The following is a 13,470-nucleotide window of genomic DNA, read 5'->3' as shown; positions in this document are numbered from 1 at the left end:
CTTCCAACATTGACTGATTGTGTGATTCTATGATTCTATGATCCTATGATTCTGTATAAGGGTTATCAATAACTACTTTATTATGACCCCACAAAATAACAATGTGTACAGTTCACAGGTTTCTGATTCTGCTTAACCATTCATAACCCCTATAGAGCTTCTGTTGGGTTAGAACCTTCTTTCAGTGGTAAATTATACTTACTATGCTTAGAGTGTTTAAATAACCCCTGCTCAAAACCTATGGGTGCTGTGAAATGTTAACAGCCTCATGAAAATCACTCCTCAGAATGGAACCAGTATTTATGCTGAAAACTAAATTTTCATTATTTAAAAGGTTGCTTTTTAAGATAATAGAAAAGAGACAGGGATCTGCTGGAGAGCATCCAGAGGAGGGCTACGAGGATGATTAGGGGACTGGAGGGCATGGCTTATGAGGAGAGGCTGAGGGACCTGGGGCTGCTTAATCTGGAGAAGAGAAGACTGAGAGGGGATTTGATAAATGTTTATAAGTATCTGAGGGCTGGCCAGGAGTGGAGGGACAGGCTCTGCTCACTTGCTCCCTGGGATAGAACAAAGAGCAATGGGTGTAAGTTGCAGCAAAAGAGGTTCTGCCTCAAGACTAAGGGAAACTTCATTACTGTAAGGGTCACAGAGCACTGGAACAGGCTCCCCAGAGTGGTTGTGAGATCTCCTTCTCTGGAGACTTTCAAGGCCTGTCCGGATGTGTTCCTCTGTGATCTGTGTTAGTTTTGTCCTGCTCTGACAGAGGGCTTAGACTGTATTATCTCCTTGGGTCTCTTCCAACCCCTAACATCCTGTAAGCCTGTGAAAAGTGAGAACAAATTGTGGTAAAACTTAGGCCAGCACCACCTCTATTATTTAAGTGCATCTTGTTTAGGGAATTATGTAATCAAATATTTTTCATGGAGAACCTGAGAAATTAAATTTAATGCCTTTAAATATAAAACTCCACTTCTACAGCCATTAAACACTCAGCAAACTTAGTCCTGCCAGCTGTAGTCTAAAGAGCAAGAACATGTCTAATCTCTGCCCAAAATAGATGCAAAGGAAAAGCTTCCTACCAGCTTCTTGCACAGAATTTTTCCCAATTGCCCTCTTAGAACTCAAAAATCAGACTGTCTTTTGATAGTCTTACACATGCTAGATGCACTGCAATGGTATTGCAATGGCAGTTTTTCTGTATACTTGTATTGGAACACCCTTGATGGGACAGACTTCCCTTTCCAAAACACATGTAAACCAAGGCATTCTGAATTGCAGAATCTATCTGGGTGGAAGAGACCTCAAAGATCACAGAATCTGTCAGAGTTGGAAGGGACCACAAGGATCAGCTAGTTCCAACCCCCCTGCCATGCCCAGGGACACCCTACCCTAGAGCAGGCTGCACACAGCCTCAGCCAGCCTGGCCTTAAACACCTCCAACTATGGGGCCTCAACCACCTCCCTGGGCAACCCATGCCAGGCTCTCACCACTCTCATGATCAACAACTTCTTCCTCACATCCACTCTGAATCTCTCCACCTGCAGCTTTGCTCCATTCCCCCTAATCCTGTCACTCCCTGATATCCTGAAAAGTCCCTCCCCAGCTTTTTCTTATCCCCCCTTCAGATCCTGGAAGGCCACAAGAAGGTCACCTGGGAGCCTCCTCTTCTCCAGACTGAACAGCCCCAACTCCCTCAGTCTGTCCTCACAGCAGAGCTGCTGCAGCCCTCTAAGCATCCTTGTGGCCCTTCTCTAGGCATGCTCCAGCATCTCCACATCCTTCTTGTAATAGTGGCTCCAAAACTGGATGCAGTACTCCAGGTGAGGTCTCACCAGAGAGGAGGGGGAAAATCACCTCCCTGGCCCTACTGGCCACACTTCTCCTGAGGCAGCCCAGGCTCTGCTTGGCTTTCTGGGCTGCAAGTGCTCACTGCTGGCTCATGTTGAGCTTCTCATCCACCAGCACTCCCAAGTGCCTCTCCTTGGTGCTGCTCTCCATCCAGAAGATCATCCATTCCAACCCTTGACTCAGCACTGAAGGGTCACCACTGAACCATGACCCTAATTTACTTTTATTTTATGTATTCTTTGTGGGATTATTTGAGTTAATACTTTTCATCATCTTTATTTCACTTAAAATTTCTGAAGTATTCAAAAGGAAGTTGTGTGAGTTTTACAGAGGTTAATTTCTTTGTGATTGTTCTCTGAAAACAAACTGGATTGTGAGACCAAGGACCAATTTGCACCACATATTGAGAATGCAGAAGAGGAATTTTTTTTTAAAAAATGATAAGGAGAAAAGAGAAGGGGGAAAAAGGGGGGGGGAAAAAGCCAACAGCAGTACATTTTAAAACTCCAGTCAAATATAAGCCCTCAAATCACAGCAATTTAAAAATGGAAAGCACCTAGTGTATGACACAATCACCTGATCTTAAAGAGATGTCATAAATCTAAATCAAAGGTCCCATAGTGTAACTTCCAGACCATGTTTTGGGAAGTAAATATACGGCCATTTAATTATTCTGAAAGAATTTAAACTCTCAGGTCTCAATTGTCTTACATACTTATGGAGACATCAAAAGGGAATCAGCACCATCTAGTGGTCACAAAACACATTTCATGGTATCATAGAATCAACCAGGTTGGAAGAGAACTCCAGGATCATTCAGTCCAATCTAGCACCCAGCCCTGTCCAGTCAACTAGATCATGGCAATAAGTGCCTCAGACAGGCTTTTCATGAACACCTCCAGGGACGGTGACTCCACCACCTCCCTGGGCAGCCCATTCCAATGCCAATCACTCTCTCGGCCAACAACTTCCTCCTAACATCCAGCCTAGACCTCCCACAGCACAACTTCAGACTGTGTCCCCTGGTTCTGTTGCTGGTTCATAGAATCACAGAATCAACCAGGTTGGAAGAGACCTCAAGATTATCCAGTCTTATATTATTCTTGCAGATACTTCTATCAAATGAATCTGGGTAACAAACTTCACCAGCACTATTGCTCACATCAATATCAATTAAGTGACCTTCTTTAAGCAGAATATTTTATTTTGTCTTATTAAGGCACTGATATGATTTTGCAGTGAAAAAAAAATCTCTATGCCAGCACTTTCACTCTTATGCACTTGTTTAAAAATAATAATATTCCAAATTTGCACAGGTGAGAAAAAAATTACAAATATTGATATTAAACCTTCTAAACCTAGAGCATTTTAAAAAAAAAATCTTTCCCATTTCTTGTTTACTATGTCATAGAATCATAGAATCGATCAGGTTGGAAGAGACCTCTAAGATCATCCAGTCCAACCTAGCACCCAGCCCCAGCCAGTCAACTAGACCATGGCACTAAGTGCCTCAGCCAGGCTTTGCTTGAACACCTCCAGGGACAGTGACTGCATGATTTATCATGGAATTCCATTTCTGGAATTCCATTATCCACTGTGCTAGTTTGAAGCTAGCTGGAATATTTTGGCAAGAGGAATTAGATGATAGGCTGTCAAAAGGAAACAATGGTGATGTCTACTGCACTCACAGGCTTTCTGAGATGTATAAAAACAAGAACATAATAGAGATAACAGAGTTGCTCTCTTGGGCTTTGGCTGCCTCCCTTCTCTCCCTAACCTGCTGTCTGTGTAGCTAATCCATCTGCTTCCTAACCCCCATGGCCGATTCTACAAACTCACCTTGCACATAAGGCAAAGTCTGGGGTAAGCTAGAGGGGTAGAAAGGAGGTGGAAGGGTGGTTGGGAGCCCCTCCTGGGGACTCAGGTTTCTGGGAGGGCTGCTGTGTTTCTGTATTACCTTTTTTAACTTGTATATGTCTGTCTATAGCTGTATCTATTGCAAACACCTGCTTGTATATTGTGCCAAGCTGTAAATACAAAGCTTCATTCTTTCATTTCCAGCTCAGCTGAGTCTAGTGTGGATGATTTTCATAAGTGTGTGCTGGGGGGGACAGGTAACACCCAAACCATCTATGGCCGTTTGAGCTGACTTTCTAGCTCAGACATAGGGGAAAGGTGAACATTCCAGGGATTAGCCATGTAATGGCAACAATGGATCAGTTAATATCATTTCATTGGAGCACCAAGAGCTTTATGCCTAGAAGCACAGCTTGTTCTTTCCCCTTGCTGGCTTCTGCTGATTGAGCTGTGCCTGCCTGCTATCTTCCCCAGCTGCTGTTTTGGCTGCTGCTGCTTTTGCTGCTTTGCCACCGCTTGACCCCTTCCCCATCTCCCTTAAGGTTATCATATTTTTTTTTCTCTAGTAGTTTATTTCTCTTTATACTGTTATACTTACACTATAAGAAATACAATTTCATCCTTCCCTGACTTTCAACAAAAATCTGTGTTGTGGTGAGTTTATTTTACAAGGGGAAAGATCCACCCTAACCTGGGACACCATCACATCCACCTTCATACATTTCAAAATGGTTTTTAACAGTGGAAATCATTTCATTATATAAATGTCCTATTTGAACAGCTTAATAATTGCTTTGTAGTATTTTCCAGCTGTCATAGAATCATAGAATCAATCAGGTTGGAAGAGACCTCCAACATCATTCAGTCCAACCTATCACCCAGCCCTATCCAGTCATCTAGACCATGGCACTGAGTGCCTCATCCAGCCAAGACAAGCATGCCCACATACTGTAAAGAAAATTAAGAGTTTAAATCACTGACAAAAAATAAAATTCAAATCAAAGTGCCCTTCCTTCCTTTCTCATTCCCAGCTCTACAATCTTTCCAAGTGACACTTTCAGATTTAGCACAGGCTAAAAATACAAACAGAAGATCACCTTTTCAGGTTTCATGTTTCAATTTATACAGAAATAACTCCTTCATCACAACCAATTTTTTTTCTTGACCATAAGGTTTTACTTCAGTGGACAAATCCCTGAAGATTCATCTCTGTTAAAACTACAATGCTGAAGTTACAAGCACCTGCATTTTGGTGGCCTTTACAAATTTCACAGCATGTCACAAGCTAGAACCTAAGTCCCTATATTATAGAAGGGAGGTGTTAAAACTACTTTTGTTATATCTGCTCTGCTGCCTTCTTAAAAGACATTTGCTGCTTTCAAGCCTTGAGAGCTCCCTTTCATGTAATGATCCAGCAATTTACTACTACCTTTTCTCAGCTGTTAATGTTACTTCTGAGAGACCACTAATGGACTTTCTTCCACTTATCACTCTTAAAAAATCTGGTTTCATCACTTAGCCACAGCAAAGCTCTTAGCTATTTTCACTTCCCCAACCTTTTGTCAGTGGAAAAAATTTTGCATCCTCATTAAATCTATATTGAATCTACATAACACAAAGCTTACAATGTGGTATATTTGTTTGCCAGAAGCTGAGACAATATTACCCCTTAAGCACTTCAGAGTGTGAGTGGCAGTACCAGCAGAGGATAGCACTTTTCCACTGTATGAAAAAATCCTGGCTGGCCAACAGAAAACAGCAGAAATATTTCATGTAGGGATTCATCTGTTCAGTGGGCTTGGTTCCTGTAAATGCTTAGTAGTTAACTGCATGCTAAAGGTAACTGTTGCCTGCCAACTCTTAGAATCATAGAATCAGTCAGGGTTGGAAGGGGCCACAAGGATCATCTAGTTCCATCTCTCCTGCCATGCCCAGGGACACCCTGCCCTAGACCAGGCTGCCCACAGCCTCATCCAGCCTGGCCTTAAACACCTCCAAGGATAGGGCCTCAACCACCTCCCTGGGCAACCCATGCCAGCCTCTCACCACTCTCACGTTGAACAACTTCCTCCTCATGTCCACTCTGAACGCACCTGTCTCCAGCTTTGCTCCATTCCTCCTAGTCCTTAGAGCCTAAAGAGTCCCTCCCCAGCTTTTTTGTGGGCCCCCTTCAGATTCTGGAAGGCCACAAGAAGGTCACTTCAAAGCCTCCTCCTCTCCACACTGAACAGCCCCAACCAGTCTGTCCTCATAGCAGAGCTGCCCCAGCCCTCTGATAATCCCCATGGCCCTTCACTGGCCATACTCCAGCACGTCAGCATCCTTCTTGTAATGGGGGCTCCAGAACTGGATGCAGTTTGCCCTAACAAACATAAATCAATATAATTGAATGGGCTGCCCAGGGAGGTGGTGGAGTCAACATCCCTGGAGGTGTTCAAGAAAAGCCTGGATGAGGAACTCAGTGCCATGGTCTAGATGACTGGATAGGGCTGGGTGCTAGGTTGGGCTGGATGACCTTGGAGGTCTCTTCCAACCTGGTTGATTCTACGATTCTATAATAATAGAAGTTGGCCCACTTGCTGTGCCTAAATGATTTACATGTTTTTTTCCAGCTTTGGAGCAATGGGCCAGAGTGGGAAAGAAATACAGAACAGTAGTTTGGAGCCAAAACAAGCAGCATTTCAGTAGAAAGAGAAAATTTAGTCCAGTGTTAGCATGGCTCAAAGCCTCAGAGTCATATTCTGTTATTCTATGATAATGCAATTTCTATATAACTTACTGTGTCAGTCAGGGACACACTTGGGTTCTCTGCAGTTGTAAGGCTAAGCTTTGTATTGATTGTTTCTTTGGATAAAGTGAACTCAGACTACTCACATACTCTAATAGTGCAAGTAAAAGTGAAAGTAATATTAGGGACCCCTATAGAAAGATTTTTAGTTCTCCTTGGCTGACAATAGTTGTAAGACTTGATAGATGACAGTAGCTAAGCCACATTACAAATGCATATGAAGTATGATTTAAAAATGTAGGTCTGTCCTAAGTCTCCTAGGGTTAGCACCTGGCTGGCTCTGAATCCACAAGAAGGGTTGTAAGGAGGAGCCAGAAAACTACAGACCTGTCAGCCTGACCTCAGTGCCAGGCAAGGGCATGGAACAGGTCATTTTCAGTGCCATCACAAAGCACCTACAGGAGGGCCAAGGGATCAGGCCCAGCCAGCATGGGTTTAGGAAGGGCAGGTCCTGTCTCACCAACCTGATCTCCTTCTATGATCAGGTTACCTGCCTGGTGAATGTGGAGCAGGCTGTGGATGTAGTCTAACTGGACTTCAGCAAAGCCTTTGACACCATCTGCCACAACAAGCTCCTGGCCAAGCTGGCAGCTCATGGTTTGGACAGATTCACTCTGTGCTGGATCAAGAACTGGCTGGATGGCAGAGCCCAGAGAGTGGTGATGAATGGTGCCACATCCAGTTGGCAGCTGTCACTAGTGGTGTTCCTCGAGGATCAGTGCTGGGCCCAGTCCTGTTCAGTATCTTTATTGATGATCTGGACGAGGGGATTGAGTCCAGCATCAGTAAGTTTGCAGAGGACACCAAGCTAGGAGCAGGTGTGGAGCTGTTGGAAGGTAGGAGAGCCCTGCAGAGGGACCTGGACAGGCTGGATAGCTGTGCAGAGGCCAACGGTATGACATTTAACAAGGCCAAGTGCAGGGTTCTGCACTTTGGCCACAGCAACCCCAAGCAGCATTACAGGCTGGGGACACAGTGGCTGGAGAGCAGCCAGGCAGAAAGGGACCTGAGGGTACTGATAGACAGTAAGCTGAAGATGAGCCAGCAGTGTGCCCAGGTGGCCAAGAGAGCCAATGGCATCCTGGCCTGCATCAGGAACAGTGTGGCCAGTAGGACAAGGGAGGTTATTCTGCCCCTGTACTCAGCACTGGTCAGGCCACACCTTGAGTGCTGTGTCCAATTCTGGGCCCCTCAATTCAAGAGAGATGTTGAGGTGCTGGAATGTGTCCAGAGAAGGGCAAACAAAGCTGGTGAGGGGCCTGGAACACAAACCCTATGAGGAGAGGCTGAGGGAGCTGGGGGTGTGCAGCCTGGAGAAGAGGAGGCTCAGGGCTGACCTCATTGCTGTCTACAACTACCCGAAGGGACATTGTAGCCAGGTGGGGTTGGTCTCTTCTGCCAGGCAATCAGCAATAGAACAAGGGAACACAGTCTTAAGTTGTGCCAGCATAGGTATAGGCTGGATGTTAGGAGGAAGTTCTTCACAGAGAGAGTGATTGGCATTGGAATGGGCTGCCCAGGGAGGTGGTGGAAGCACCATCCCTGGAGGTGTTCAAGAAAAGCCTGGATGAGGCACTCAGTGCCATGGTTCAAGTTGACTGGATAGGGCTGGGTGCTAGGTTGGACTGGAAGATCTTCGAGGTCTCTTCCAACCTGGTTGATTCTATGATTCTATAGTTATGAATATAAACAGCATAAACATTGCTATACATTTTGGACTGATGTTTCATTCATTTTCTTACCAACTTGAGTGATTCTGTTGTAGGAAAGTTCAAGATTTCGGAGATTTATGCAGTCATCTAAGCCACAAACCGATGAAAGATGGTTCTTATTCAGAATCAAAACACAGAGATTTTCTAGATGTTCACAGTCAATCATCTGAATGTTGTTTTCCTGCAGTGGGAACATCAAATAGCATCTGAAGTGAAATAGCAGAATTAAGTGTGAAAATATAGTAGATTGCAATAATTGCTTGTTTTACTCCTAAACTTCTAGGTAGGAGTAAGGATATGCCTATTTCTTTCCATTAGAAAAATAAATTGATGAGTCATAGAAATTTTCTTTTGTCCCTGTAGGATAAACCAAAAATATATCTTGAACTTCATTTTTGCTCTGAAAATGCCCAGAAGTGTAAGGAGAAGTGAAGGACAGAGTAATCTTTTCCATATACTCTTTCCTACCTTCCCAAATCCTGGGAGACTGAACTGAGACAATGCATAGAAATTATATTTACCAGACACTAATTAAGAGAGCTGTAACTTCGCTGGAATCTATTCACTAACAATGAAAACCTACATTTAGAGATATTTTGGTAAGAAACATTAACGCTGTCCTCAGCTTATGTTCCTCACCCAAGCGATCCTGTTCTTTTAACATCTCCTTCCCAGGTCATTTTAATCTTGCTTCCTCCAATTTTTTTTATTTCATTATTTGCTACCCTTGTTGTTTTCTTTTGCTTTTCACCTGCAGACACTCAAACAAAAGCAATTCAATTCCTTGTCTTTGTAACAAAGCAATTAAGCCAAAGAATCTAAATCCTATTCATGAATTAACAGGCTGACTACCATGTAAGTGCTGCCTTCAGCTGTGGGCTGAGGTGCATACAGGTTTCCTTTGGAAATCATAACACATTTCTGCCCTTGGACAGCCTCTTCAGTTGCACCAGGAAATTAAAACAGAGAACTAATATGGCTTTTATGTTAAGTCCTATATTGAGAGAAATGAGAGGTAATGCCGAGCAGGAATGAATCTCAAAGAGAAACAGAGGCAGCAGCTTTAGCAACATGAGAAATACCTATGAAGCAAACTTTGACTGTTTCAACTGCCACAAAACAGTTTCTAGATGAACGTTGAATGGAAGACAACTTGCCACAGCAGTTGGCACAGCAAAAAAAGCACTATTATTAACAACAATAATAAAGTACCATTATTAACAACATATGTCATTAATAAATGGGGGAGGTTATTCTTCCCTTGTACTCAACACTGCTCAGGCCACACCTGTGTCCGGTTCTGGGCTCCTCAATTCAAGAGAGAAGTTGAGATACTGGAACATGTCCAGAGAAGGGCAACAAAGCTGGTAAGAGGCCTGGAACACAGCCCTGTGAGGAGAGGCTAGAGGGAGTTAGAAGTGTTGAGCCTGGAGAAGAGGAGGCTCAGGGCTGACCTCATTGCTGTCTACAACTACCTGAAGGGAAGCTGTAGCCAGATGGGAGCTGGTCTCTTCTGCCAGGCAAGCAGCAACAGAAGAAGGGGACACAGTGTCAAGTTGTGCTGGGGGAGGTCTAGGCTGGATGTTAGGAGGAAGTTGTTGGCAGAGAGAGTGATTGGCATTGGAATGGGCTGCCCAGGGAGGTGGTGGGGTTGCTGTCCCTGGAGGCTTTCAAGAAAAGCCTTGATGGGACACTTAGTGCCATGGTCTGGTTGATTGGATAGGGCTGGGTGCTAGGTTGGCCTGGGTGATGTTGGAGGTGTCTTCCAACCTGGTTGATTCTATGAGTCTATGATTCTAAATTATTACTAAAGAGTAGATCTAAGAGTCTTCCCCTTAACTAAACTATCCTGACATATTCCATCATGCCAATCCTGTGCATTATTTAAAGAAGAACACTTTAATTTTGTATTTATTTATTGTTTTAAAATATCAAAATAGTTCTGTAAGAGACAATATTTGATATAAAATAATTCACATGTAAGTAGTAATCCTAGTAAGACTGTCTGTTTAGACATGTGTTACTTTTTAACCTAATACTTTGATCTTGTATTTCAAGGTGCTTAAAATTATCATATCCCAGAATTACATTCTGAACAGGTAAGAAAACTGAGAGAAGGACAGAAATATTTTAATCTGTGCTGTTGCAAACCTTTAGCTACTGGACACACACACACACACACAAAAAGGAGAAATAAAAATTCTTTAACTAATTATGAACTCTCTTCTCCAAATTTAATTTAAAAAAAAATCAAAACAAACTGAAGTCTCATCCTTTGGAAAGCACAGCAGCTCCTGGGCAAGCAGATTCTATGCAAGCTTTCTATGAATAATAAGGGTGTATTAAATTGTCTATGAGTTGGTGTTGTTAAATGACACAAGATAAATAATTTGAACATAATTGTTTCATGTAAATTGTCAAGTTCTGGGAACTAAGAGGCTCCCACCACAGAGCATGTTTTCTCTAGCCACTAAATTTACAAGTCCAAGCAAGACACAGTTAAGAGGCAAGCAGCAAGCCGTCATGTCTCCAGTGTAACTCACTTGAATATATGCAAGTAACTTAAAGTATTATTTAAGGTGTGCATTGCAAGTGACTCTTCCTTCTACCTACTCCTGTTCAAGCTGAGCACCTGCTACGGTGAACAGCATCAGCTCACTCATGAATCATAGAATCTTAGAATCAACCAGCTTGGAAGAGACCTCCAAGATCATTCAGTTCAACCTAGCACCCAGCTCTGTCCAATCAACCAGACCATGGCACTAAGTGCCTCATCCAACCTTTGCTTCAATACCTCCAGGGACAGTGACTCCACCACCTCCCTGGGCAGCCCATTCCAATGCCAATCACTCTTTACAATGTCCCTTAGTCATAGAATCAACCAGGTTGGAAGAGACCTCCAAGATCAGCCAGGCCAACCTAGCACCCAGCCCTAGCCAATTAACCAGACCATGGCACTAAGTGCCTCAGCGAGGATTTGCTTGAACGCCTCCAGAGACAGCAACTCCACCACCTCCCTGGGCAGCCCATTCCAATGCCAATCACTCTCTCTACCAACAACTTCCTCCTAACATCCAGCCTAGACCTCCCCCGGCACCAGGACAGAGATAACAAAGCCTTATACTGTCTCATGCTAATGCTAGACTGATACTGTCATGAACTTTTCTTACTATAGCTTGATTCACATTCAGGAAGTTACGAATTGTTACACGCACTGCAAACCCACTGCTGTAACTCTTGTCATGTTTGGGAGTATTTTGTTGTTATTCCTATGCTCCTATAAGACTCTAAAAGTTATATATTCAGTTAGATGCAACTGCATAACCCCCTAAGCAGCAAAATTGGTACTTCCCCCCAGGTTACAATAAAGAATCATGTATGCCTGATACCTCCACATTGATATACTTCAGGTCTTTGCAGTTACTTAGTCCTTCCAGTGCTACAAGTCCACAGTGCCTCAGGGTCAAAACTTGAAGACTTGGACACTGAGATAGCGTTGAGAGACTACAAGCTGGCAAATCTTCAAGCGTAAGTGTCGTGACCTAAATGCATTCAGTGATAAATAAAATCAATGTCTGTCTATTGAGCATATGTTGTATAATTGCACACTGTGATCATCATCTTAAAAATGGACGAGATCAAAGTTACATTCCCCTAACACTTCAGCAAATGCAAGCAACTGATATTAATCCTTGCATACAGAAACAGATGGCAAAGGTGAGCTTGATCTGTTAAATGGCAGAAGTTTATTATGAAAAATAAATGCTTGATTCTGAAATCACTCAGAAATAAAGCAATCTGATGCTGTGTGTGCTAGTTTGAAGCAGGCTAGAATGTTTTGGTGAGAACTAGACTACAGGCTGTGAAAGAAAAGCAAGGCTGATGTCTACTTCCCTCATAGGCTTGCTGAGATGTATAAAATAATAATCAAAACATAGATAACACACTCAGCACTTCTGCTGGGGAACTGGCTGAGCTGCATCTCTTTCTAACCTCACCCTCCATTTCTTTAATTAATCCACTTTGCTTCCTAACCCCCTGGCCAAACCTCCATTCTTCCTTGGGACTGGGGTAAGGTTAAGTGGGGTAGGGGGAAGGTGAAGGGGCGGTTGGGAGCCCCTGCTGGGGACTCAGGTTTCTGGGAGGGCTGCTGTGTTTCTGTATTACCTTTTACCTTGTCTATTTCTGTCTACAACTGTATCTACTGTAAATATCTGCTTGTATATTGAGCTAAGCTGTAAATATAAGCTTCATTCAGTTTCCAGAGCTGGCTGAGCCTAGTCTGGGTGATTTCCAAAGTGTGGGGTGGGCGGAGGGGGAAGGGAACTCCCAAACCATCACACTGTGCTAATAACATCAAATTTGAACGTATGGAAGATTAACAATAAGCAAAGCAAGTGATAATGGGAATTTCTTCCCATCACACCATCATAAACAACCAAGAGATGTTCTTTATGGCAAAACACTATCTATAAGCTGATGAGCAAGGTCTTGGTTCTGGAAGAGACTGGCCTTCTCAAAACTAAGTGACTAGAATCACAGAATTTCTTTGATTGGAGAAGACCTTCAAGATCATCAAGTCCAATCATTAGTTTCACACTGACAAGTCCCTGACTAAACCAAATCCCTCAGCACAACATCTAAGCACTAGGAATCACTATGGTTGGAAAGGACTACCAGGATCAGCCAGTCAAACCTTCATCCCAGCATCCTTCATCACTAGACCATGGCCCCAAGCACCACATCCACTCTCTTTAAACACCTCCAGGGATGGTGACTCCACCACCTCCCCGGGCAGCCTATTCCACTGCCTGACCACCTGCTCAGGAAAGAACTTCCTCCCAACATCCAGCATAAACCTCCTCTGATGCAACTTGAGGCCATTTCCTCTTGTCCTATCCGTAGTAATTTGGGAGGAGAGACCAGCTCCAGCTTCACTGCAACCTTCTTTTAGGTAGTTGTAGAGGGCAATAAGGTCTCTTCTCAGCCTCCTCTTCTCCAGACTAAACAACCCCAGCTCCCTCAGCCGCTCCTCATAGGTCATGTTTGCCAGACCTCTCCCCAGCCTCATCGCCCTTCTCTGCACCCACTCCAGCACCTCAATGTCCTTCCTATACTGTGGTGACCAAAACTGGACAAAGTGCTCGAGGTGTGGTCTCACAAGTACTGAGTACAGGAGCATGATCACCTCCCTACTCCTGCTGGTCGCACCTTTTCTGATACAAGCCAGGAGAAGAGCAGAAGATGAAATGAGGACCCTG

The 13,470-nt window shown here is 43.7% G+C and overlaps 1 protein-coding gene across 1 annotated transcript in view; it reads right to left on the bottom strand.

Annotated features, from left to right (window-relative positions):
- Window positions 1–13,470, bottom strand: part of LRRIQ1 (leucine rich repeats and IQ motif containing 1) — a 176,408-nt gene that overhangs the window by 147,549 nt on the left and 15,389 nt on the right. The window contains exons 8-9 of the mRNA XM_064142336.1: window positions 11,599–11,751; window positions 8,240–8,390 (exon numbers count right to left, since the gene is read on the bottom strand). Coding sequence (XP_063998406.1) covers window positions 8,240–8,390; window positions 11,599–11,751 — 304 coding nt within the window. The remainder of the gene's footprint in view (window positions 1–8,239; window positions 8,391–11,598; window positions 11,752–13,470) is intronic.

Source organism: Pogoniulus pusillus, chromosome 4, assembly GCF_015220805.1.
Source record: "Pogoniulus pusillus isolate bPogPus1 chromosome 4, bPogPus1.pri, whole genome shotgun sequence".
Taxonomy (NCBI): domain Eukaryota; kingdom Metazoa; phylum Chordata; class Aves; order Piciformes; family Lybiidae; genus Pogoniulus; species Pogoniulus pusillus.
This window is presented reverse-complemented; position numbering and strand designations above follow the sequence as displayed.